Genomic DNA, 23,307 nt, shown 5'->3' with positions numbered 1-23,307 from the left:
ATGCCTGGATTACCACTGTGTTTAGTTTCGGTAAGTTTTGACTGGGAATTAATGTGTATACATCTATATTTATAGTAAGGTACTTATTTATTAACAATGTTTCCCATAACACATTTTGGGGGATAGCCATGGCTTTGATCTTATGTCAAAGCCCCATTTTGGTAGCTGCATTTTACACATGTGCTAGTGGTTATTACTAATGTGGGTCGTGTAGTTGTTGTAGAGGAATATGTTGAGGTTGACTTCTTGATAGATATAGGTACAAGTCTTGTGGAACTGCAGTATGGTGTTTGGGAAGCCTGTCCTGTGTATATTCCTGTTTGCCATTGGCATGACAGTTGCATGCCGTCTTTTTCTTTCCGTACAGGACGGGCTCGACATCTACGATGAGAAGTCAGTGTAGGTTATGCTGATTTTAAAGCATTTGATGGATCTTATTTCATTTATCTATGTTGTCGCCAAACTGTTCTTCCAAAAATGTCTTCTTTTTGAGGGTGTCAATGATTTTTTGTGTCCTCTCTGTTTTGCATAACACATACTACTGGTCTTCAAGGGGGTGTCCTCAAAAATATAAGGGGTTGACCATAGAAATATAAGTGTATTCTTCACTTTATCCTAAAAAAAATTCTTCCTGGTGGCTGTTTTTGCCACATGTTTGCAGATAAAGACACCTGTATGCTTCCGTATCAGTTTTGAATCTCCATGTTCATGCTTTAAGGTTATAAGACGATTAACCTCTATTTTGGATTACCTGTTGGTAATTTAGGCATCTTTCTTTATAGCAGGGACAGATCCTTGAAAGACGCTCCAATGAGATGAAATCTACATTGTAAAGAAACAACCATTAGGAAATCCCAAAAGACGTCCTCACTTAGAAGCCAAGGATGCCTAGGATTTCTGCTCCTAATTTGTTTCTACTTTCCTATGGATTTTGCCTTTCTACCAGTATGTTAGTTATCTCAGGAATGCATTTTTTGTCCATGTGATTAGTCTTGTTTCATAGGGTGTGGTATCTCCTACTGTGGCATCCACAATGCCAGTTTTTCTGCAATTGTTTTATACAGGGATGTGCCAAAGAAGAAAAAACATAAATTTTGCCTGCTCCCAAAACAATTACCCCAAATCACACGTTTAGCATGTTTGAGACTGCAGCATTAATTTCTATGTTATCACTCGAGCTTACCTTTTCAAGGTAAGTTGAGAGTGGAAGAATGAACGAAACTTAGGAAGTTATTTAGATCTCAGCACATTTTAAATGGAGAAGATTTTTTATAAAACCTGTCTCCTTGCATTCTTAGTTTGTGACATTCGCACTCACAGATTGCTGGGTATTGGTCATTGCTTTTTGTCTGGAAGAGTTGCACAATCCATATTTTTTCATTTGGTACGAGTCACATAGTAGAATTAGTTCTACAATGAAGGATGCCTGTTTCAACACCAGCCCCTTGGCTCTTTCATTATGCACAGATGAAAATGGCCTGATGGAATAGCAGTTCAACCTATAGGAGTCTTTATTTTAGCTTTGTTTGCTTTTGGTGAAGATTCACTTTGGATCATTAGAGAGGAGTTCTGTGCTTCACTATTGCAGTTTTTTGGGGAATGGATATCATTTTACATTGTCTGCAGGTAAACGCAGGGTCTTTATTACGAGGGCCCCGAATTATTCCAGATAGTTTCACCCCTTGAAGTTAAAGAAACTGGGGGCAAACGCACCTATGGGGAGATTAAGTTACAGGGTAGTACGTGTCCCTTAGAAATGCAGCCTTAGCAATGGAATCAGTAATTCTCGAACCAGTTCCCATAGTCAGTCCTTATTCCACCCATCCGGTATTTCGCAAGACGGAGGCGCTTTCTACATTCAACAGGTAAGCATCAGCAAAATGATGCAAATATATTAGGGAAAAAAATCTAGTGAAACAGCTGGAGTTTCCACCAGAAAGACACTGGACCCCTGGGTCTTGTACTACTAGTGGAACAGATAACTCCTGTTACCAGTCCAATCAGAAATAAGTGACCAATCGTAACAAGGGTTCTAGTGTTCAAGACTTCTAGCATATTTTGAGGACGGAGGAAGTAATTGTGTTAATTCTAATCTTGAATTTGGTGAGTCAAAAAAGTGACCCATATGAATAAAATATAATCTAGCCTTTGTCTAGAATGCCGACTTTCCCATTAAAAAGTTTGGACGAGGCATTTAGAGCAAATTGAATTAATTTGTTGGGTCCACATTACTGGACCGCAGTGGTTGACTTGGGATATGCACAACATGACTCCTGTGCGGTTGAGCGGATCCGAGAGTCGAAAGACCTGTCAGCTTCACGTACAGGTGTGGCCATCGAGAGGCAAATGGAAAGGGAAGAATGAGAAATTTCTGGACATTATTTTGACTGGATACAGTGCAAACGCTGAGACAGAAAAGTGAAATGTATCATAATACCAGACCGCAATGAGGCTAAACGCCTCTTAATGTCTCATTTTGGGGCTTCTACTCTCATAGATGCACTGTACTTACTGAACAGTGCACCTGGAAACTCAGGCCCTACATTGAATTATTGCTGATACTGATTCTGGGGCATATTTATCAATATGTGATGCAGAGCAGCGTAGCAAGCCACCTTGTCGCGCTGTGCTGCATCACACAGAAAGGGCAGGAATGCGCCATATTTAACATAATACGGCGCATTTCTGCCTTTTCCCAGCGCTGGTGCACAATGTGCTGGCTAGAGCCAACGCAGGCACTCTTGCACCACGGTGCAAGGGTACCTGCTTTGTAAGCAGATTTGTTTTTGTGCAGGAAGGGACACCTTCCTGCACAAAAACAATCCCCTGAGATATTTACCTATTTTATGTGTGCTGCAGACTGCAGCACACATCGAAAGAGGAAAAAAAACGAGGAGAAATAAAGACATTTCTCCTCCTTGCGCCTCTCCTGGGGATGTATAGCAGTTTTCACACATTCTCAGGTCTACCAGTAATGGTAAATCTGGTAATGCGCCAAAATCCATGGGTGTTGCATAGGAATACCCACACATCACCCATGGAACACCTCCCTGGGGTAAAGTAATGCAATGCAGTGATTTGTGCTGTGCTGCGTTACTCCAGATTTATCAACCTACCCATGCAAGGTGGCCTTGTGTGGCTCGATAAATCACATTTAGTAGTTGCATCGTGCACGTACCCCAGTGCACGGCGCAAAAACGACGCAACTACTTGATAAATATGACCCTCTCGTTTTAGGCTGCACACATTCTTATTGTCGGATACACCAATCTTTGCCACCCCTTGCCTTGTATTTGTATTTGTATTTGTATTTGTATTGGGTATTTGTAAAGCGCATGCTGTCGCTCCGAAAGGAGCATCCTGGCGCTAAAATAATGTACCATACAATGATGGGAACTAGATAGAGGCCATTACAAAGACATCGGATAGATTAAAAATCCAAGTTTTCAGTTGTTTCCTAAAAGCATTCTCATGGGCTAAGAGTCTGAGTTCTTTTGTCCAGTTTTACAGTATGTCACCACAAGAAGAACAAGCGTGGAGTGTGGTTTCGCACACTGGCACATCATAGGTGTTCCTTGATATGAACAGATCTTGCCAATCCCACTCTGTCATTCCCACGGTCAAAGATGCTGTAGAACTTCGACATAAAAACATCTCCCAAAATCCACAGCTGCTCAGAACTAGAAGTGATGTCCATAGCTTGAAAGCCGCTGAAACACTTTGTTGTCTGTCTTATGGTTTCCTGGCAAGAAAAACAAAAGGGTATGATTTCACATTTAAATGTATTTCTTTATCCGCGCACGCCGCAGCAACCTTTGAAATCCTGCACATACCTTCATGGCGTACTGCTCTGGCGTTAAGGTATACTCCTTGCGGGCGATGGTGAAGGTGACGCTTGGCATGCTGGACAGTCTTCTGCAGTCGAGAAAGTACTGAAACACAAGAGTATGAGTTACTGATTGGTGTCTTCACCGTCTGTCATTTGTACCTAGAACTTTGGAGCTGCAAAGCTGAGGAAATCTCTGAAATTCGTATATTTTCCAAATGGAGGGGCAGATTTACAAGCCCCTTGCGCCACTTTTGTGCCACTTTTAACATGGGAAAAGTGAAGCAAAAGTGGCGCAAGGGGTTTGTAAATCTGCCCCGGAGTTACTTTTCGCAGTTGTAAGGTAATGCGATCAAGCACCTTGTCGTCTTCCTCACTTGTCCTCGCTAACACCTCCCTCTTTAAAGATTTCTGAAGAAGTCACATAGGATGTGGGCATCTATACTGCTGTATGTCAAAGTATAGAGGTCAATAATATCAATGTACACATATCAGCTACCAACATACCGTCAAGCCCAGCATATGTACAGAAAATATTATGTAACTAGTTCCAGTGGCGACTCCTCCATTTGAGTGGGAGAGCGCCGCCCCACTGAAGATAAAAAATAAGAAAAATAATTTAGAATTCATTACCATTTTATTTTTCTTCACCCTGTCCCGAAAGTAGCTTCAGGTCAGGGGTGGGGCAGCTGCTGAATGACAGACAGCATGGCACTTTCACTTTAAAGTGTGTATGGATTTTTGCGATGGCCAGCCACACATGCGTACTTTCAACCTCTCTAACGCACCTGTCTTAAGACAGCTTGGTCTTAGAAAGACAAAGCCTCCATGCCCCTGTGGCGTGCCAAGTGAGGCCGCTCCGAACAATCCTAACACTGCTCTCATGCTGGTGAGAGCAGCGCTATGATTGGTGAAGGGAAGTTTGGAACCTGCGTGTCTGCCTCGAAGGGAGAAGACTATAGAGGAGGAGGACGTTGCATCGCAGGTAAGGGTTTTGATTACATTTTTTATTTTATATCCCACCCACTGGACATGCCAGCCGCCACTTGACTACTTACCATGAAGATGTGCTGGTAGTCGATACTGTGCAGGTCAATACAAAAAATTTGATATTTTGGCAGAAGGCCATGCTGATCAAAGTTCCTTAAACTACATACGTTGACTCCCTGTGGATACTGTTTGTACATTGCTGCCCTCTCGTTTATCTAAGTTTGTGGAAATGAGGAGGTCACTGGACCTCTATGCCTTTACAATCTATAGCTGCTAACTACAACTTCACAGTGAATATAATGGGTAATAGAGACAATCACCTGGAATGTGGTTTGTGGTTTGAAAGTGACTCATTTTGGCACCCCAATAGCAGCGTTAGAGTTTGTTGGTCAGACACATTGGAGCAACCTGTATACTTCTCTAAGTGAATTTAGAAATCATGGTCCTATGTTGACAGCCCTACCACATGGTCAAGCTTGTTCACAGAGAACACCATTGTTACACCCCTAGATCACTGGAAACAGTCACACCTGCAGGCATGTTTTAGAACCAATAATCATTAGTGTAGGAAGGTGGATACCTGACTATGGTTACCCCCAACCTTTTGCCTAGTGTTTAGCTAGTTTTTGACTTAGTTGGCCTGGGATCCGGCTATTCAGGACCCCAGGCTATCTGCTCTCTCTGTAAAATGGACTCCGTGTACTGTAGGTACATACCAAATTGGATATTGGGTCACCTTTGTGAGTCCCTCTATAGTGTACCATAGGTACCCAGGGCATAGGGGCACCCAAGGCCTATCAGGGGCTGCAGCATATATTATGCCACCTCTGGCTGGCCACATAAATTGACACAACTGTCCGATCACTCAGCTGGGGCAAGGTTGTGTAATCACCTCTTGCTTAGGTATAGTATCCCTATACCTACCTTACATATAGACACATAGTAACCTATAAGCCACTCCTATGGCAGGCCTTAACAATCCTGAAGGCAGAGTGCTTGGTTATGTGCTCTAGCATGAGCTGAGCCTGTCTGCAGCTTTCGGAACCATGTCCTTATAGCTGTTCTATGATATCGCCATACCATATACTCTTGAGTGCATCATAATCCTCGCGGTTGAATGCTAACTTTGGTTTGGCTTTATCTAAACATGTCGTGTAAGGTGTCATACGCTTTGGAATACTACCCCCTCGCCAATTCTGGTGACGGGGGTAGCATTCTACCCTTCTAGAGGGAGAAGACATGTTGTTGCTGACTATCCCGGTTAAAGTTAACCAGAGCCCCAGCGTCACAAAATGGACGCTGCTGCCACAGACACAAGTCTGACCTCCTGCTGCTGGGAGTCCTTCCAGTCACGGAGGTTTGGACAATAGGTTTCCTGCCTGGAGAGGTGCGAGCACCACCCCAGACAGGACTTTGTGTATTGGGACAGGGAGGGCTGAATCGAATGAGACACTGCCTGGGGCACACTAGGTGCTTCATGCATACCCCAGTTCAAACCGGTTGCTGGGGCACTCCAGCCCCAGCTCTGGCACGAAACTGGACAGAGGAAAGGGGGTGTAACCACCCCCCTTCTTGGTCCCACCCTTAGGAGGGACCTAGAAAGTAATCCAGCCCCTTTTAGTGGTATAAAGGTAGGAGCTGAGCCCCAGGACTTTAGATTTATCCTGATATCGACTTGAAATGAAACTCTGGACCCTTCGACATTCACCTGAGCTGAAGACTGAAGAATCTCCCTTGTGGCCAAGGAGTGACCACCCTGGGCAACCAGTCACCATCCAGCAACTCGACGGCTTGCTTTGTCCCCATTCCCGCCAGAACCCGAGCACAGAGCCTGACAAGACCTCGACTCCCGGACCTCTCTGACCGCACTGCACAACTCCAGCACAGCTGAGCCCCGTGGAAGGTGTCGGAACCCGTGGAACCAGGCAACTTGGAAAGTCTTCAACTTGCTAACAGCGCAGCTCCTGAGGCATCCTTGAAGCTGTGCCCTGGGGACTGAGACACCCCAACACCGAGCTCCACCTGCACCGAAGACCAGCCCTCCACACTCCACGAGATCTGCGTGGGGCCCTTCTGCTTGTGTTCTGCTCGACGCATTGTCCCGGTTGCTGGCCAGTTGGCTAGTAGCCCTGTGACGACGATCCTTTTGAAAATCCATCGCTGGTCTGGTTGCTCCTGACTGACCCTTGCTTCCCTGAAAAGGTGAAGTACCTCAGACCCTCCTGGTCTGCACCAGAAGCCTTTTGTGTATCCTGCGTGGGTTGCCTTTACTTAGGCTTATTGGCTCCGATCTTGAAGTCGACCCCTCCATCTGCGAGAACCTTCGTGGGATAGCTCCTCTCCAGCACCTGGTTGTCCTCGACGCCCCCTGGTCCGCGTGGCTGCTTCACAAGCTTCACGACAGCACATGATTGCTCCTCGACGACGTCTGGTTCCTTCCTGGTTCCACCCGGTCACTGGCTAGTGACCTAGACTCTGTCCCCTCTGCTTTCAGGTCTTCTTCAACTCCAATCCACCCGGACATCTTCCTCCTGGTCGCCTGCAGCATCTTCTTCCAAGGCTTCATAGGAATCAACGAGAAAACCCAACACACTTTGACACCTATGCACCCGCAGCCCGTGGGTGAGGTAACGTGAGTACTTCGGTGCTCCTGTAGGGATTGACTATCCTAGTGTCTAGTTTTGTTAGTTTTATCTTCCTAGTTAGACCGGAAGTGCCCTAAATCTTCGTTACTTACCTTCTTAAGTTCCTATTGACTTTCTATTGACTCTCGCGTGAGTGTACTGACACTGCACGCGCCGCCTGTGGGCCTCCGACTCCTAACCTAAGGGTCATATAGTGTAGCCCAAGCGATTCTCTAGGCCCTAGGCCTTTCCTTTTCTCAAGTCGTGGTTCTTATACCACTTACTTAGTATATGGTTTTACGCGCCCCTAGGGCCTAACTGTAACTGTGCTATTTAAAGTATTCTGATTAAGTAACTTGTTATGTGCTTTGGCCTCTGACCTCATAAAGAGTTCAGAGGAGTGTGTTAGTAAATAAATACATATATATTTTATATATATCCTGTGTGGTGTCCTTTCATTTGATATTCAAGGGGTTACATATGGTAATACAGCTGTCTTTACATGCCCTCAAGAGTCTTTTAGCCTAAGACTGTTCTGTCCACGCTACCACTAGGATAGCTGGTCTATAATGTTGACTTACAACCATCACCATAAGGGTTGTTTGGACTGGTGCAAGGTGCTCACTAGAATAGTGAACATCATATACCAGGCCAACTTCTCACAATTAGTCCCTATTTAATTGGAATTAGGGACTACCTTGGCAAAACTTGATATCTAGCACTCTTTTTCTGAGTTTCATTAGCATAAAACATAAATCATATGGATAAGACTATAGATTATAAACAGTGCCTCATGGTGGCATTACAGATACATTCATCCTGGCATGCACTGTCCAGCAAACTGCAAAGTGACCTGCATCCGTCTCCATTCTAAAACTAGTCTAGTCCTACACGCGCCTCAATTGTATTTCTGACTTACTTGAACGCTAGATTGACAAGAGTAGGCTTACTCAGCTTGCTAGATGCTGCATCATTCCCTGCTAGTGGGAATCATTGGATGATGTAGTGCACCCCAGTAAAACATTAAAGTTGAACAAGCACTGTGATGCTGAGGAGTGAGGTCACGGAATAATTAAAAAATGGTGAGCGCACACAGGCATCAGTCCCAAACAGTAACGTGCCTGTGTCGTGCCTTTCCTTTTTCCCGATTGTCTTGGATTACAAAATGGGGATGAGGAAGTCCAGGTGCCCCTGCATCAACAGGGAAAGGGAACCGGGAGCACAAAGAGCACCCCACATGCATGCGGATATTACAGAGGAGGACCACTATCACCCAATTATTTAATACCCATCTCAAGGCAGAATATGTTTGAAGTGCGACAGACAGAAGCGCTTTGCAAAATAATGTAGAGGATGCCACAGAAGTTGATTTAGAAAATAGTGCTGTTCCTACAGTTGCAAGAGCTACACACTTTAGTTTTGACCCCTTGCCAAGTCCTACTTAATCCATGGAAGTCAATATGATCCCTCATGGGCCCAGCCTCGGTGAGGAGCACCATAAGAACATCTTACAGATATCGGCTCTAGTATAACAATCCAAGGGGAGGGGACCCTTGCTCAAGTGCAACATCACCATCCTTGGATTTCACATTGTCACTCTTATAGATACTGGACTGTCTGTCAGTATCATGGAAAGAACTCAGAACAACAAATCAGTCTTCCAAACAATAACCACCTGCATTCTTGCATACAGAAGTTGTGAATCGCTTCTGGTGGCTAGTGTGCCTACCAAAACAATGCATTATGAGACCAATACCCCGAAGACAAAATTCTTTGTCATCAACGAGGGCACAGGCACATTCATGAGCTACTCTACGGCCAAAACTTTTGACCTACTTTCTTTTGCCTACTGCATTAACACGGAAGAAGAATGACACCATCATCACAGAGTTCAGTAACCTTTTCAAAGGATTGGGAAGCACTTACTTTACTATGGAAAAGAAGGCACTAGCGTGTTGGTGGGGAGTGCAGCATTTCAAGATATTTGTGTGGGGAAAAAACTTCAAAATCTGCGCAGAGCAAAATGGCTTTATTGCCTTCAGGACTTTGAATTCACTTTGGAATGTGCTCCAGGGGTGAAAAATGTCAATGGGGACTCCAGGTCCCTGTTACCACTGCAAAATATGGAGATTGAAGTGAAAGATTATTGGGTTGTGGCAGAGGACTCGGATGCATGCACGGCTATTGGGAAGACCAAATGGAAGGATGCGGTATTGCAAGATTCCTTGTTGGTTGAGTTGGTAAATATGTTGCTCCATGCACAGCGGAATAAAATGGTGGGTGATCTGGAAGTGTTGAAGAATATATTTGATGGTGGTTAATGGAGTTGTGAGAAGGGGAGATAGATTGGTGGTGCCTGAGAGTTTTAAAAAAAGGTTGCGGGAGGTACTGCATGAAGGACATGGTGGCATGTCCTCCATGAAGAGAAGGGCATGCTCAGATGTTGGTGGCCTTGCATGGACAAGCAAATTAAAGGATTTGCGAGAAAGTGCATTCCTTGCACATTTAGTGACAAATCCCATTGTGTGCAGGAATCACCTATTAGTTCACTGTCATTGCCCAATTAGGTGTGGGGCAAAGTGGCAATTGATATCTGTGGTCAATTTGAGTTTTTGGGACCAAGTGAAAGGTTCACTGTAGTATGGTGGACTATTTTTCAAAGTGGCAGGAAGTGGCATTTATGAGGGAGGTGAAGACCAGTAGTGTAATTGCTTTTTGTGAGGATGTATTTCGGAGAGAATGGTGTCTGGCAGAGGTGGTATGTGACATTGGTCCACAATTTATATGGAAAGACATTTGGTGGTTTTCGTGAAAGGTGGGGAATAAAACACTGTAAGACTCCACTTTATCATCCAAGATGTAATAGTTTAGTAGAACGCATCAATGAGGTGTTGGGTGACTCTGTCCAGTTGGCTTTGTCCAGTAATTTGAGTTGAAGAACACAGGTTAAGAACATGTCATGGAGCAATAGAGCCACTCACATACTGTCATAGGTGTATCACTGTTTAGTCTTCTGAGGGGAAGAGTACCTTGTACAGTGATTACACCTGCATGGATGTCAAGATCTGGGAAATCAAATTGGATTACGCTAGAATGAGAAAAGAGTGTGGAGAAGTATCAGGCCAGTTATAGTGGAAAATTCAATGACAAAGTGAAGAAAAGTAGCAGAAGATTTGAGAAGGGCATGTGGGAAATATCGTATGTTTTAATGTGTTATGCATCATGTCAGCTGGGGTTCCTAACAAATGTGCTTCCATTTCGAGAATCCAGTCTGTAGAGTTTCAGACAGAAGCTGGGCTTCTAGCGGTTGTCTGAGCAGCACCAACTGGCCAGGGGGTGTTCCTATATTATCATTAAAAAACTGACTTAACTACAATCCTGGTCATGTCTTTATAAAAATATTATTCCCAGTCTTACTGGCACTGCCACTCCTTACTGGCAGATCGAAACGGTGCAAGGAAGTTACTATTTAAATCCAGGATACCATCAGCTCATGCTCAAGAAAGACAGTCGTTATATTGATGGAGCAAGGTGGCAAAACAAAATTTTGTGTACCCCTTGTGAAGTTAATATTCCATAATCTTAACACTTGCTAATGATGTATTGTGAATTAATCAACCATAGTATAAGATGCACACACTTTTTACACACGGGAATACTAATTTTGCCTGCATGTTGCTATAAAATTAACTAATATGTATTGTTATCGTGTTGTGAATTAATGCACAGCTTAAATATAAGCCAATACAGCTTAAATGTGCTTGTTGTACACGTTATTGTGCTAAAAGTGGTCGGAAATGTAAGTATAAAACGCATTTGTGTGGCTTATTTGCGAGGTAACAACTAATGGGAAAATATTAGTATGGTGGGAGGTAAACAGAAGGGCTCTAGTTCTATATTTAACATGAATTTGTGTTTGCTTCTATGATAGTTCCGAAAGAGGCCTCCGAGGCCTACTTTAGAAATGGCTGCCTGAGTAAACTGTGAGCAAGAGCTGGACAGCGCATACGCGCCCGAAGCCTGCAAGAGAGGGTGAACTGCCTGTGCTCGGAGAGGTTCAAGGTTGCCATGCCCCGGAACCTAGGATGAGTGCCAGACATGGACGCTTGAATGTTATGATCATGGGAAAAAGTCTTCACGTTGCAACTTGGGGATGTGCCTAGGCCACGGACTGTTTAAAACAAAGACCCTTTATTTTTCTGCTGAATCATTGTGAGGATGATGCTGTAATGGTGAAAAGATGCTCATCCACCCCAAAGTTGTCCAATCAGGAGCCGAATTGGTAAGGCTAGATACTTTTTAGATAGATTAAGTTAGGAAATTAGTGTATAAAACCCTTGATTTTGCCTGGAAGTGGTCGCTCTTTCGATTTCTACACAAAGTGCTGCCAGACTGATGATCGATTCCTGGATGTAAGAATTTTTTCCTTTGTGAACTTTATTTGTTTGCATTGCAGGACTGAAAGATCAGATGAGGGTGTTAGTTAGGGATGTTAGGAGAAAATGAATTTGGAACTATCTGTTCTTTGCTAAACTTTTAACTGATTTCTAAAAGCAACTTTTCTGAGCTCTAATAAAATGGTCATTTTGAAATAAAGTTTAAGATTTTACTGAATAAAGAATTTAATCAATGCTTAAATGTCAGACATAATACAGTTTTGCATTTAATAAAATTGGGAAAATGGAACTTTAAAGCTGGTCTTGTGATTTTCCTACGTCTAATTTTCTTTCTAGCAGATCCATTGCCACTGTGGTGGTGCGTCTGAATAATTAAATGTTCGGATAAAACCATGGTAAAGTATAATAAACTATAGGTGTAAATAAACTGATTAGATAGATTTAGGCACTCCACCAAATGCTACAGTGTTTCTCCATTACGGTTCACCAGAGCCTTGAAGCCAAGTGTAAGTGGATAGGATAATCGTGCAGTGTAATGGGCCCCACTGACGAATGGTTGTGTGTTCAAAGGTTTCAGGGAAATGGAAAGTACTGATTAGAAATGATTTTTGGAGTCCCGCTGGAGCAGTATTATCTTGGTAGCAGAGTAGTGGTTGCTAAGGAAATTAGCTAGGGTTATGTATAAAGTACTATATAGAATTTGATGTACAGAATTATGACTAACATCTGCTGAGTTTGTATTACGTTATATGTAGTTCTGAAAAAGCTTCCAAGTGTTGCGTGAAGCTAGTGCCTCTGTCTGCAGGCAGAGGAAGTGTGGCAAGTAAAGTCGCACAGTGCATTGGTCTGTTTCAAAAGAGGAGTATCGTCGAATACTGCGGTGATATCATCGTATATCATTGTTTAGGGACCTTAGGTCTGAGAGGATAAATGTATAGTGAGGACAGTCTATGAAATTCAAGCACAGGGACCGGTGGGTATCCTGATTAAAACTTACTGCTGAGAGAGTAATAGAACTTAACCCGAGCTTGATTGAATGGTAAAAGGAGTGGCGTCTCTTTTTGCTAACGATAGAGGAATTCTGTGGTGGGTTAGATGGACGCGCTGCCTACTGGTGATACGGAGTTCATGTGTATATGAATAGGGTTTCTGTATGAACGTGTGTAAATGAAATTGCAATACGCGTTCTGGTGAAAATCTGGGATTGTCTTTAAGGAGGTGAAAAAGATCTCTGTATGTGCTTTCCTGGAGAAACGAGTTCGTTATTGCCCGATAGAAAGGTAAGGTAGCGTAGTGCTACTTTATCGACGAGTCTAAAAATTCTGAGGATATAAGCGTCGTCTACTCCGGTTACAGAATACTTGTGTGATTGAGAAATCTATCACTTTACTAGCGAAACAGGCAAATGGTATTGTTTTGTGTAAGTTATTAACGGATTTTGTAAAATATCTTGTAAATACGGCTTCTTGAAAACAAACCTGTAAAGGAGGGGTCAGTCGGCGCTGCAGGAGCCGGAGTGCTGGTGACGTCAAAAGTGTTGCGCTGGGATTGGTCCGTGTGACCAAGACAGAGCAGGAGCTGATTGGTTCATCATAAAAAGCAGCAAAAGCTATTGGTTAAGCACTATAGTGACGTATCGTGTTCTAATTGGTACATTAGTGCAAAACGCGCTGTGATAGGTTGGTGTTACGGAAACAGCAATAGAGTAGTGCGCGATCTTTTGAAAGCAGGAAAAGTTACTGAAAATGTCGAACTATTATTACGATGATGACAAGAAGAAGCCTTCATGGTTTAAAAAGCTGAAAAACATGTTGGTAAAAGAAAAGGAGGTAGTTACGAGAGAGGAAAAAATACTTCCTTCACCTAAAACGCCTGCTTCTTATATGATATCGAAATATAATTATCATACGTGTGTTTGGTTGGAGAATTGGGTACGATATACAAAGGATGATGGTGTGTTAGCTTTTCCAGAAGGAGGATCATTTGATTTGGCGATTTTGAGAAATTTGAGAGACAAAATGATGAAACTTGAACCGAGACCTAGACCAACTCAATTTGAAGCACTAGTTGAGTGGGAAGATGAGATGCATGAACTGGAAAGTGAGAGGTTGAGTAGGCATCTTAGACCAAGAGGTAAAGGCCGAGATTTTTGGGGAGAAACCCATAAGACTAGAATGCAGAGAAGGAGAAATGGTAGTATGTGTGATGGCATGTATCCAGTCAGATTGGTAGAAGAATATGAGGGACGGAAATGCACAGAAAAGAAAAAGAATGTTGAGTCAGGGAATCAAAGTTATGGTGAAAGCGAATCAGAGGATGCTGTATTAGAAGCAATATTAAATAGGAGACCGCCACCATATCAACCAAGTTCTTTATGGACTACCCCGAATGCCCCAATAGCAGATGAGAGAGTTAATGAAACGCCAAGACAACCATCAAATTTCAGAGATTTCCCTGAGAGAGTAGAGACAAGATATGTCCCATGTACGCCGATAGGAGAAGCTAGAATTACAGGTACTCCTGTACAAAGTAATGACTCACACAGAATTGTGCTAAGTGCTGAAAGACGAAATGATGTGCAGCCAAATATGTCTGATTATGAACGCTCTGCACATGAACTGATTCAAAACCTTACTAAAAATATGGAAGCTGTAACTGTCCCAGTAACGATAGGACCTGTGATACCAGTGTTTGAAAATCAGAGAATAAAAGAGCCGAGTTTAACAATTCTATTACAACAAGGTCTGCAGAAAGCAAAAGAAAATATTTATCCTGATTTGTCAGAAATAAGGCGGAATATAAATGTAAATCCACCAGAATTGACTTTTAATCAAAGTTTGTCATGCAGATACCCGACAGGAGCAGAATCTGACTCTGCAACCCCTGAGAAAAGTATAGATAAAATAGATTTAACACAAACACCTGTAGGACCATCAGATAAAGAATTAAGTGATTGGATTAAAACTTTAAAATTAAAAGAGCAGGAATCAAAAGTGATGGATGTAGCGAAATTAAAAGTAGACATGGAAGAATTAATCATTGGAACTATTGGCACAGATAGGTTAAAAACATACCAAGATGATGAGCTCATGTTTCTATGCAAAAGCATAACATGAAGAGCTAAAACGATGTATGATTGGAAGAGGTGGCAAGTGAATATGGAATAGAATTTTCAAAAATAAAATCATTGCAGAAAACATATCGAGTAGATTTTGCGGAAAGAGATATTGAGAACATGAATACTGCTGGAAGATTGTTACAAAGAAAAGATTTAATTGTGTCATTGAGAAAATGGGGAGAGGTGAGCAAATGGAGGGTCAAATGGGCCAAGAAGAAAGAGGAAAACAGTGACAAACTACATTAGCATTTCCAATTAGGGAAAAGGAGACGGTAGCAACTGAATTCCCCATGAGAGAGATTCCTGGAGGAGGATATGTACATGTTCCTTGGAGTAGACAAGATATATTGTCATTTACAAATGAATTCCCCAGATTAAGAGAGAAACCAGTAGAGTGGTATCGACAAGTAGATAGATTTGTAAAGGTGTCAAAAGTATTATGGATTGACTTGGATGGGTTGTTTGACATAGTGGTGCCAACAGACTTATAGACAGAATGTAAAATATCTATGGATTGGCCCAGGGAGGAGTATCCTAGAGACAAGATAACAGGAGCTCCATCACCAGATGTGATGAGAAAATATGAACAGGTGATAGTGTGGTTGAAAAACAAAATACCTCCAAAAGAAACTGATTGGGTGAATATAGAAAGGACCACACAAGAGCCGAAAGAAACTGTACACTCATTTTATGAAAGATTGTTGTTAGTTTTCAAACAGTATAGTGGTTATGAAGAATTGAATGAGAAGGATATGAGCCATTTTGTATATAGGTTTGTAATGGGTTAAGACCGGAAATTTCAGACATGATTAGACACAGCATGATGGATTGGCAGTCGAGCTCAGTAGATAAGGTACTGAGACAGGCAAAATACTGCAGTGAAGAAATTGAGGCAAAACAGAAAAAGTTGAAAGAAAAAGCCATGTGGGCACAAGTAAAAGTAGCAGAACAACAGGTAGCACAGATGGAGAGTAAGAATGTAGGAGATCAAGGTAGTTTTAAAAGCAAACCTAAATTAGTAGGGAATATTGATGAATTGAAAAAGAAATTGCCATGTTTCAATTGCGGCAAGATAGGGCATTGGAAACGAGAGTGTAAATGTCCACCTAGACTTAATGGGGAACATACGTCATTGAATCCGCATGTGCAGTTTGAGGTAAATCAGCAGCAACCGCAACAACAGCAGATAGCAAATCAGCAAAGTCAGGTGCCGCAACCGCCCCTGCCATACAGTGGGAATCAGCAGAGATACAGTACAGAGACAGGATTCAGCAGAGGTGAGCAGGTTAAAAGCCCGCAAAGAGTAAATGCGTGTCCTCAGTATTGGTTGCAAGAAGAGAATGGCAGTGAGCCGAATGAAAGTTTCTGGCGGTGCCTGAGGGAGGAGGAAGAGTGTATGCTTGGACCACTCTTGAGGTAGATCAGTCAGGTCCATTTGTGAGCGGAAAGGTGAATGATGTGGAAATAACTTTCCTAGTGGACACTGGTGCTACCCGTTCTACTGTTAGATCAGTGGAAATTCAAAATCTTCCTCTCTCGGGTGAGACAATCCAGGTTGTAGGTGTAGCTAATAGGGAAATAAATACTCCCTTGACAAAACCAGTTGAAATAGAAATTGGGACATACAAAGATATGCATCGATTTGTGGTGTGCGATAGCAGTCCTGTTAATTTGCTAGGCAGAGATATACTGTGCAAGATGAACTGTGCCATATATTTTTCACCAGATGGCATAGAATTGCAAACTCCAGATGAAGATAGTTTGTATAAATTGACAATGCTTATGATTGAAGCAGAGCAGGATACACTGTTTCCTGTTTTTGACAAAGAGAAAATTCCTGCTGAATTGAAAGAAGCAGTGAAAGAAAAAGTGTGCAATTTCACTGGAAAAGATATAGGGTTTATGAAAGGAGTTGATCCTGTGAAGGTTTCAGTAAAAGAAGGTGCAAGTTACCCAAATATACCCCAGTATAAAATGACTGCAGAAGTAATTGAAGGAATTATTCCAGTAATTGACAAAATGATTGAGCAGGGAATTTTAAGAGAAATAGAGAGCAGTCCTTGTAATTCACCAATTATGGGACTGAAAAAGCCAAATGGAACATTTAGAATTGTGCAAGACCTAAGAAAGGTTAATAACATTGTTGTCCCATGTTGTCCGATTGTTCCACACCCAGCAGTGATTTTGTACCAAATACCTCATGATGCAGAATGGTACACTGTGATTGATCTATGCAATGCATTCTTTACTGTTCCGTTGCATCCAGAAAGCCAACCAATTTTTGCGTTCCGTTTCCAGAATCGTATCCTAGCATGGTGTAGAATTCCGCAAGGGTACACTGAGAGTCCATCGATTTTTAATCAGTTGCTGAAGAAATCATTGGAAAATTTGAGCATGCCTGGAGAATCTGTGTTAGTACAGTACATTGATGATCTTTTGGTTGCATCAAAAACAAAGGATGCATGTATATCTGATACTGTGGCATTGTTAAATCATTTGGCTGAAGAAGGACATAGTCCCCATCAAAATTGCAGTTTTGTCAAAATGAAGTACAATATTTAGGTCACAAGATTGCCAAAGGAATAAGACAGGTCACAATTGAGAGAATTAAAATGATACAGGGAATGCAGCCACCTAAAACTCAAAGACATGTAAGAATGTTCCTAGGAATGGTAGGGTATTGTAGACAATGGATAAGTGGATTTTCATTGATTGCAAAACCGTTGCAGAGATTGACAAAGGCAGATATCAGAGACCCTATTGTTCTGACCAAAACAGAGATGGAAGCATTTGAACAGCTGAAAACTAAACTGTGTGAAGCACCAGCTTTGGGAATGCCTGATTATGAGAAAGAATTTGAATTGTACTGCAGTGAGAGAGAAGGATGTGCATTGTCAGTGTTGATTCAAAGACATGGAAAATTGAGAAAACCAATTGTGTATTTCTCAGCTGTTTTGGACCCTGTTGCAAAAGCTTTGCCAGGTTGTCTGAAGGCAGTAGCAGCAACCAGTGTAAGTCTGGAGCAAAGTGAAGGAATTGTGATGGGATTTCCTGTGAGGGTGTATGTACCTCATTCTGTGGAGATTCTCCTCACCAGAGCAAAGACACAGTAAATGACTAACAGCAGAATGACTCGTTATGAGAAAATAATTTTGGGAGCTGAGAATGTGACCGTGCCAGATGTGTGAATGTCAACCCATCAACATTGTTACCTGATACCATTGAGGCAGAAGTGAAAGGTGAGCTTGATCACAAGTGTTTGGATGTTTTGGATTATTGTACAAAGCCTCGTCCAGACATTAGAGATGAACCTTTACTTGAATCAGACTTTGTAATGTTTGTGGATGGATCATGCTTGAGAACGGAGAGTGGTATTTTAAGTGCTGCATATGCTGTCTGCACGGTAGCAGAAGTTTTGGAAGCATCTTGTTTGAAAGGAATTCATTCTGCTCAAGTAGCGGAGTTGATTGCTTTGATACGAGCATGTGAACTGGGAAAAGAGGTGAAAGTAACTATAGTGACTGACAGTCAATATGGTTATGGAGTTGTTCATGATTATGGGCAGCTTTGGTCCCAAAGAGGCTATTTGACCTCTGCAGGAACACCTATTCGAAATGCTGAATTTGTGAAAACTCTGATAGCTGTGATTCAATAGCCTGAAAAACTGGCTGTAGTGAAATGCTCTGCTCATAAAAAGGGTGAAGATTATATCACTTGTGGAAACAGTTATGCAGATGCAATTGCGAGACACTGTGCAAAGAACCAAATTTCAATCAATCGAGAAAAAGTCGAAGAACATGTTCCGAGTCCTTTAATGCTAACCACTGTAGTTGAGACTTGGCAGGAAGTGAAACAGATGCAGGAAGAGGCAGAGGCAGAGGCAGAGGAAAAGAATATCTGGTTAAAATCAGGATGCAGACACAGGGAGGAAGATGAGATTTGGGTTTACAAAGATGAAAGACCAGTAATGCACGATAGCATGATCTCAGACATGGCCCGAATGTACCATGGTCAGGCCCACATTGGTAGAGATGCTATGATTCGTCTCTTTAGACAGGCTTGGTATAATCCTAAATTCAGAATGATTGCTGAAAGCGTGTGTCAGAGATGCTTAGTCTGTCAGCAATTTAATCCAAACAGAAGAACTGTTGTAAGTTTGGGAACCATAAGACGGGAGGGTGGTCCATTTACAAGAGTTCAGATGGATTTTGTGGAGTTACCCCCAAGCAATAGATTGAGGTATGTCCTTGTGATAATCTGTTTGTTTTCCCGGTGGGTGGAGGCTTTCCCCACGAGGAGGAATGATGAAATAACTGTTGCAAAACTGTTCTTGCGTGAGATAACACCACGGTTCGGGTTCCCGGTGACGATTGAGTCAGACCGAGGCCCCCATTTTCAAAATGAACTTATGCAGATGATCTGTGAAGCTCTGGACATTCGCCAGAAGCTGCATTGTGCTTACCGACCTTAGGCTTCAGGAGTAGTTGAACAGGTGAATGGAACAATTAAGAACAGGATTGCAAAAATGTGTTTAGCGACAGGACTAAAGTGGCCTGATGCTTTGCCACTTGTCTTAATGACATTAAAAAGCAAACCTGACAGGAAAGCTGGATTAAGTCCACATGAGATTTTGATGGGCAGGGTGATGAGACAGGCCTATGTACCAGTTGATAAGTTGTTAACTATTAATGATGACATCATACTGGATTACTGCAAAAATCTGTCTTATGTGGTAACTGAGTCAAATTCTAAAGAGAAAAATCCAGCTCATGATCTAGTCCTGGGGACTGGGTACGAGTGAAAGTTCAGCGCAGAAGGAATTGTTTGGTACAAAGGTGGCAAAGACCACGTCAAGTTATCTTGGTCAGTACAACTGCAGTCAAGTGTGCTGGATTGAAAAGGTGGGTTCATGCAAGCCATACCATTCGTGTGCCTGAACCTGAATACCCATACGACGGTGAAAGTACAACTGACTCTGATTCTGAAGCTGAACCAGAAAAGAATCCAGATATTGAAGATCGACAAGAACGTCGACATCTGGAAGTATCAGAAGCCAGTTCTGCGTCTGAAGGTGAAGGTGAAGGGGAAGTTGTTGAATTACCAGGTTCGGAAGATCAATCTGAAGGTCCAGAATCGGTAAAGACAGACAACAGTAAAGACGCAAGAGGAAAAGAAGATACCATTGTTGAAGAAAAGACAGCTGAAGAGCATTCTGAAACCTCTGAAAGCAGGAACGGAAATCCTGAGACTGGGGAAAAGGAAGCAATTCTTGATAAGGATGAGATCCCAGGTACTAGTTATGAAGGTGTTCCTAACAGAGTAACAGAAGAAAGAGCTGAATCTGATGAAGACACAAACATCGTTAAGATCATAATCAATGATACAGTTGAAGACACTGAAAGTGAAACTGATGATAGTGCAGATGAAGCACCATTGAGGAAAAGTTCAAGAAAAAGAGCATGGAGAGTAGAGCATAACACAATTGAACTGAAGACCAAGAAAGTCTGTAAATGAGACAATTGACCTAGGAAGCTGGAAAATTGAGATTCAAACTGGTAAACAAAGCAAAAGAACCAGATGAGCAAGTGAACGAGATCACTAGCCAGAAAGAAGCTCTGGGAAAGAAAATAGAGGTTTTCCAAAGACCAAAAAGAGTAAGAAGGCCAAATCAGAAGTATAAGTCACCAAAGTGGACATATATTGTTCTGCCACCAATTGTAGAAGTTAATAGCAGTCAAGAAAATTTGTATTGCCCAAAGATGATTGGAAACATTGAGTAAAAGAAGTCAGTTAAGACAAAAGGAGAAGGTGCTCAAAGTATATGATATTAAGTAAAATTTCTGAAGTCCTGTGAGACGGATATTGTAAATAGAGAAGAGGTCAGAGTTGACATAAGGTCGAAGAAAAGTTGTTAGAAAACTTAACTTTAGTGAAAAAATAGATTAGAACTGACACAAGGTCGAAGAAAAATTGTTAGTGAACTGAGAGTTGAAAATTTTACAGGTGACATTAGGTCGAAGAATTTGTGTTAGGGAAAATGACCATGAATAATCATAAAACCAAATGTTCTATTTTTAGAAAGTGGTGTAGATGTTGTTCATTATGTATGGGATTACTAATAATAATATGGATAATTTTAGCTATTGGCATTCCTTTTCAAGATAGTCTAACGAAATTAAAGCCGAATGTGAGTCAAATTAAGTCATGTGCGAAAGAAGTTTATGAGACTCATGTGTATAAACCAGAGTTGCATCAAGATAATTCCATAAGTGACTTTACCAAGAACACCTTTTCGAGGTTATTGCTTGAATATATTAAAACTATGAATGTGGATGACTGTTATGTTTGTGTAAAATTACCAGCTTTTGTTTCAGAATGGGGTGACGTAGCACCACCTCCCACTCACATATGGAGTGACTTGTAGTGTTATTGCAAGCTTATTTTATCGGACTGGAAAATTAGAATATCATTATTCTAATGTAGATGAAATCTTTGCAAAATTGAAAATTGATAGTAATTTGTACAAAAAGAAACCAGCAGAAGTGATGGGATAGTATTTCTTAGAATTAAATGAGCTAACACATGACTATGCTTTTAAGAACAATTTGACATGTAAAATGAGGGTTGAAGAGAAGACATTCTTAAACATGGTTGAGGAAAGAAGAATTGCTTACAAACAAAATGAGAAAATGAAACATGCAAAATCTAAATATTTTACATTTAATGATGGGAATATTGATGATAAGAATGTGAATGTAGCAATTAATATAGATGCTCCAACGTTAGGGAAACTTTGTATTAGATGAGACAATTCAATGTATGACAATTATTTTGTGGCTGCAAGTCAATGTCAAGACACCTATAGAATTATAGGGGGTTGGGGATTTAAAGGAGGAGATGATCCTGTCTTTCCTGGAATTTATTTTATTTGTGGGAATAGAGCTTATTATAGGTTACCAGGCCATTGGTATGGGACATGTTATGTGGGTTTGGTCTTTCCCAAAATTTTCCATGTAGATAGAGGTACTAATGGAAAGCATGAGATAGGTAAAGTTCTAAGTCGAAAAAGAAGAGAGAGTGTGTTAGAAATAATAGGTGATGTATTTGGAGTACTGATACCAGCAGTGGTAATTTCATTCAATGCGAATAGAATCAGAAAATTGTCCACAATAGTTGATTGATTATCAACAGACACAGCAGGAGGATTCCTGATGGTTAATACTGAAATGGTTGCTATGAGAGCTATGGTAATGCAAAATCCACTTGCCCTTGATTTAATTTTAGCAAAAGAGGGAGGAGTCCGTGGAATTTTGAAGGTACAACATTGTTGCACTTATATTCCAGATAAACGGCAGAACCTTGAAAATTATAATAGAAATATTACAGATTTGCATAAAGAAATTGAACCACTGGAGGTTGAAGGTGTTCTTCAAAAGTTGGGAAAAAGTTTATCAGCAGTGAAGCATTGGTTTCAAGAAATAGGTAGTTCAATTATAGGTAAGATACTAATTGCAATAACAATTATAGTGATAGTGATTTTCTTAATAAGATTATGTTGTATATATAAAGGTAGAAGAAATTTTAGGCAAGCAATAAAGAAAAGAACTGAAGAAAAATTGGCAAGGGTAAGAGAAAAGAATGAGATAGAAATGGAAGTATTTCGAGAGAAAATTTTCAATGATTCATAAGAGAAAGATACTAGAGTGTAGATGATATTAATAAAAGGAGTCAAAACATGTTCTGATAAATTTTCCAAAATTTTGAGAGATATTTAGTGATAGAATCACCAGATGAGGGAATTGATGGAGCAAGGTGGCAAAACAAAATCTTGTGTACCCCTTGTGAAGTTAATATTCCATAATCTTAACACTTGCTAATGATGTATTGTGAATTAATCAACCATAGTATAAGATGCACACACTTGTTACACACGGGAATACTGATTTTGCCTGCCTGTTGCAATAAAATGAACTAATATGTATTGTTATCGTGTTGTGAATTAATGCACAGTTTAAATATAAGCAAATACAGCTTAAATGTGCTTGTTGTACACGTTATTGTGCTAAAAGTGGTCGGAAATGTACGTATAAAACGCATTTGTGTGGCTTATTTGCTAGGTAACAACTAATGGGAAAATATTAGTATGGTGGGAGGTAAACAGAAGGGCTTTAGTTCTATATTTAACATGAATTTGTGTTTGTTTCTATGATAGTTCCGAAAGAGGCCTCTGAGTCCTACTTTAGACATGGCTGCCTGAGGAAACTGTGAGCAAGAGCTGGACAGCGCATGCGCGCCCAAAGCCTGCAAGAGAGGGTGAACTGCCTGTGCTCGGAGAGGTTCAAGGTTGCCGTG

General features: G+C 41.4%; 1 protein-coding gene across 2 annotated transcripts in view; it reads right to left on the bottom strand.

Moving 5' to 3' along the window:
- Positions 1-1,342: 1,342 nt before the first annotated feature.
- Positions 1,343-23,307, bottom strand: part of LOC144811986 (cathepsin E-B-like) — a 461,737-nt gene continuing 439,772 nt past the window's right edge. For both annotated transcript variants that reach the window (XM_078673901.1, XM_078673900.1), the window contains 2 exons: positions 3,834-3,932; positions 1,343-3,742 (listed from right to left, as the gene is read on the bottom strand). In XM_078673901.1, coding sequence (XP_078530027.1) covers positions 3,563-3,742; positions 3,834-3,932 — 279 coding nt within the window. In that variant the 3' untranslated portion in view covers positions 1,343-3,562. The remainder of the gene's footprint in view (positions 3,743-3,833; positions 3,933-23,307) is intronic.

The sequence above is a fragment of the Lissotriton helveticus genome, chromosome 1_1 (assembly GCF_964261635.1).
Source record: "Lissotriton helveticus chromosome 1_1, aLisHel1.1, whole genome shotgun sequence".
Classification (NCBI taxonomy): domain Eukaryota; kingdom Metazoa; phylum Chordata; class Amphibia; order Caudata; family Salamandridae; genus Lissotriton; species Lissotriton helveticus.
The sequence above is the reverse complement of the archived record's forward strand: the minus strand, read 5'-3'. Positions and strand labels throughout refer to the sequence as shown.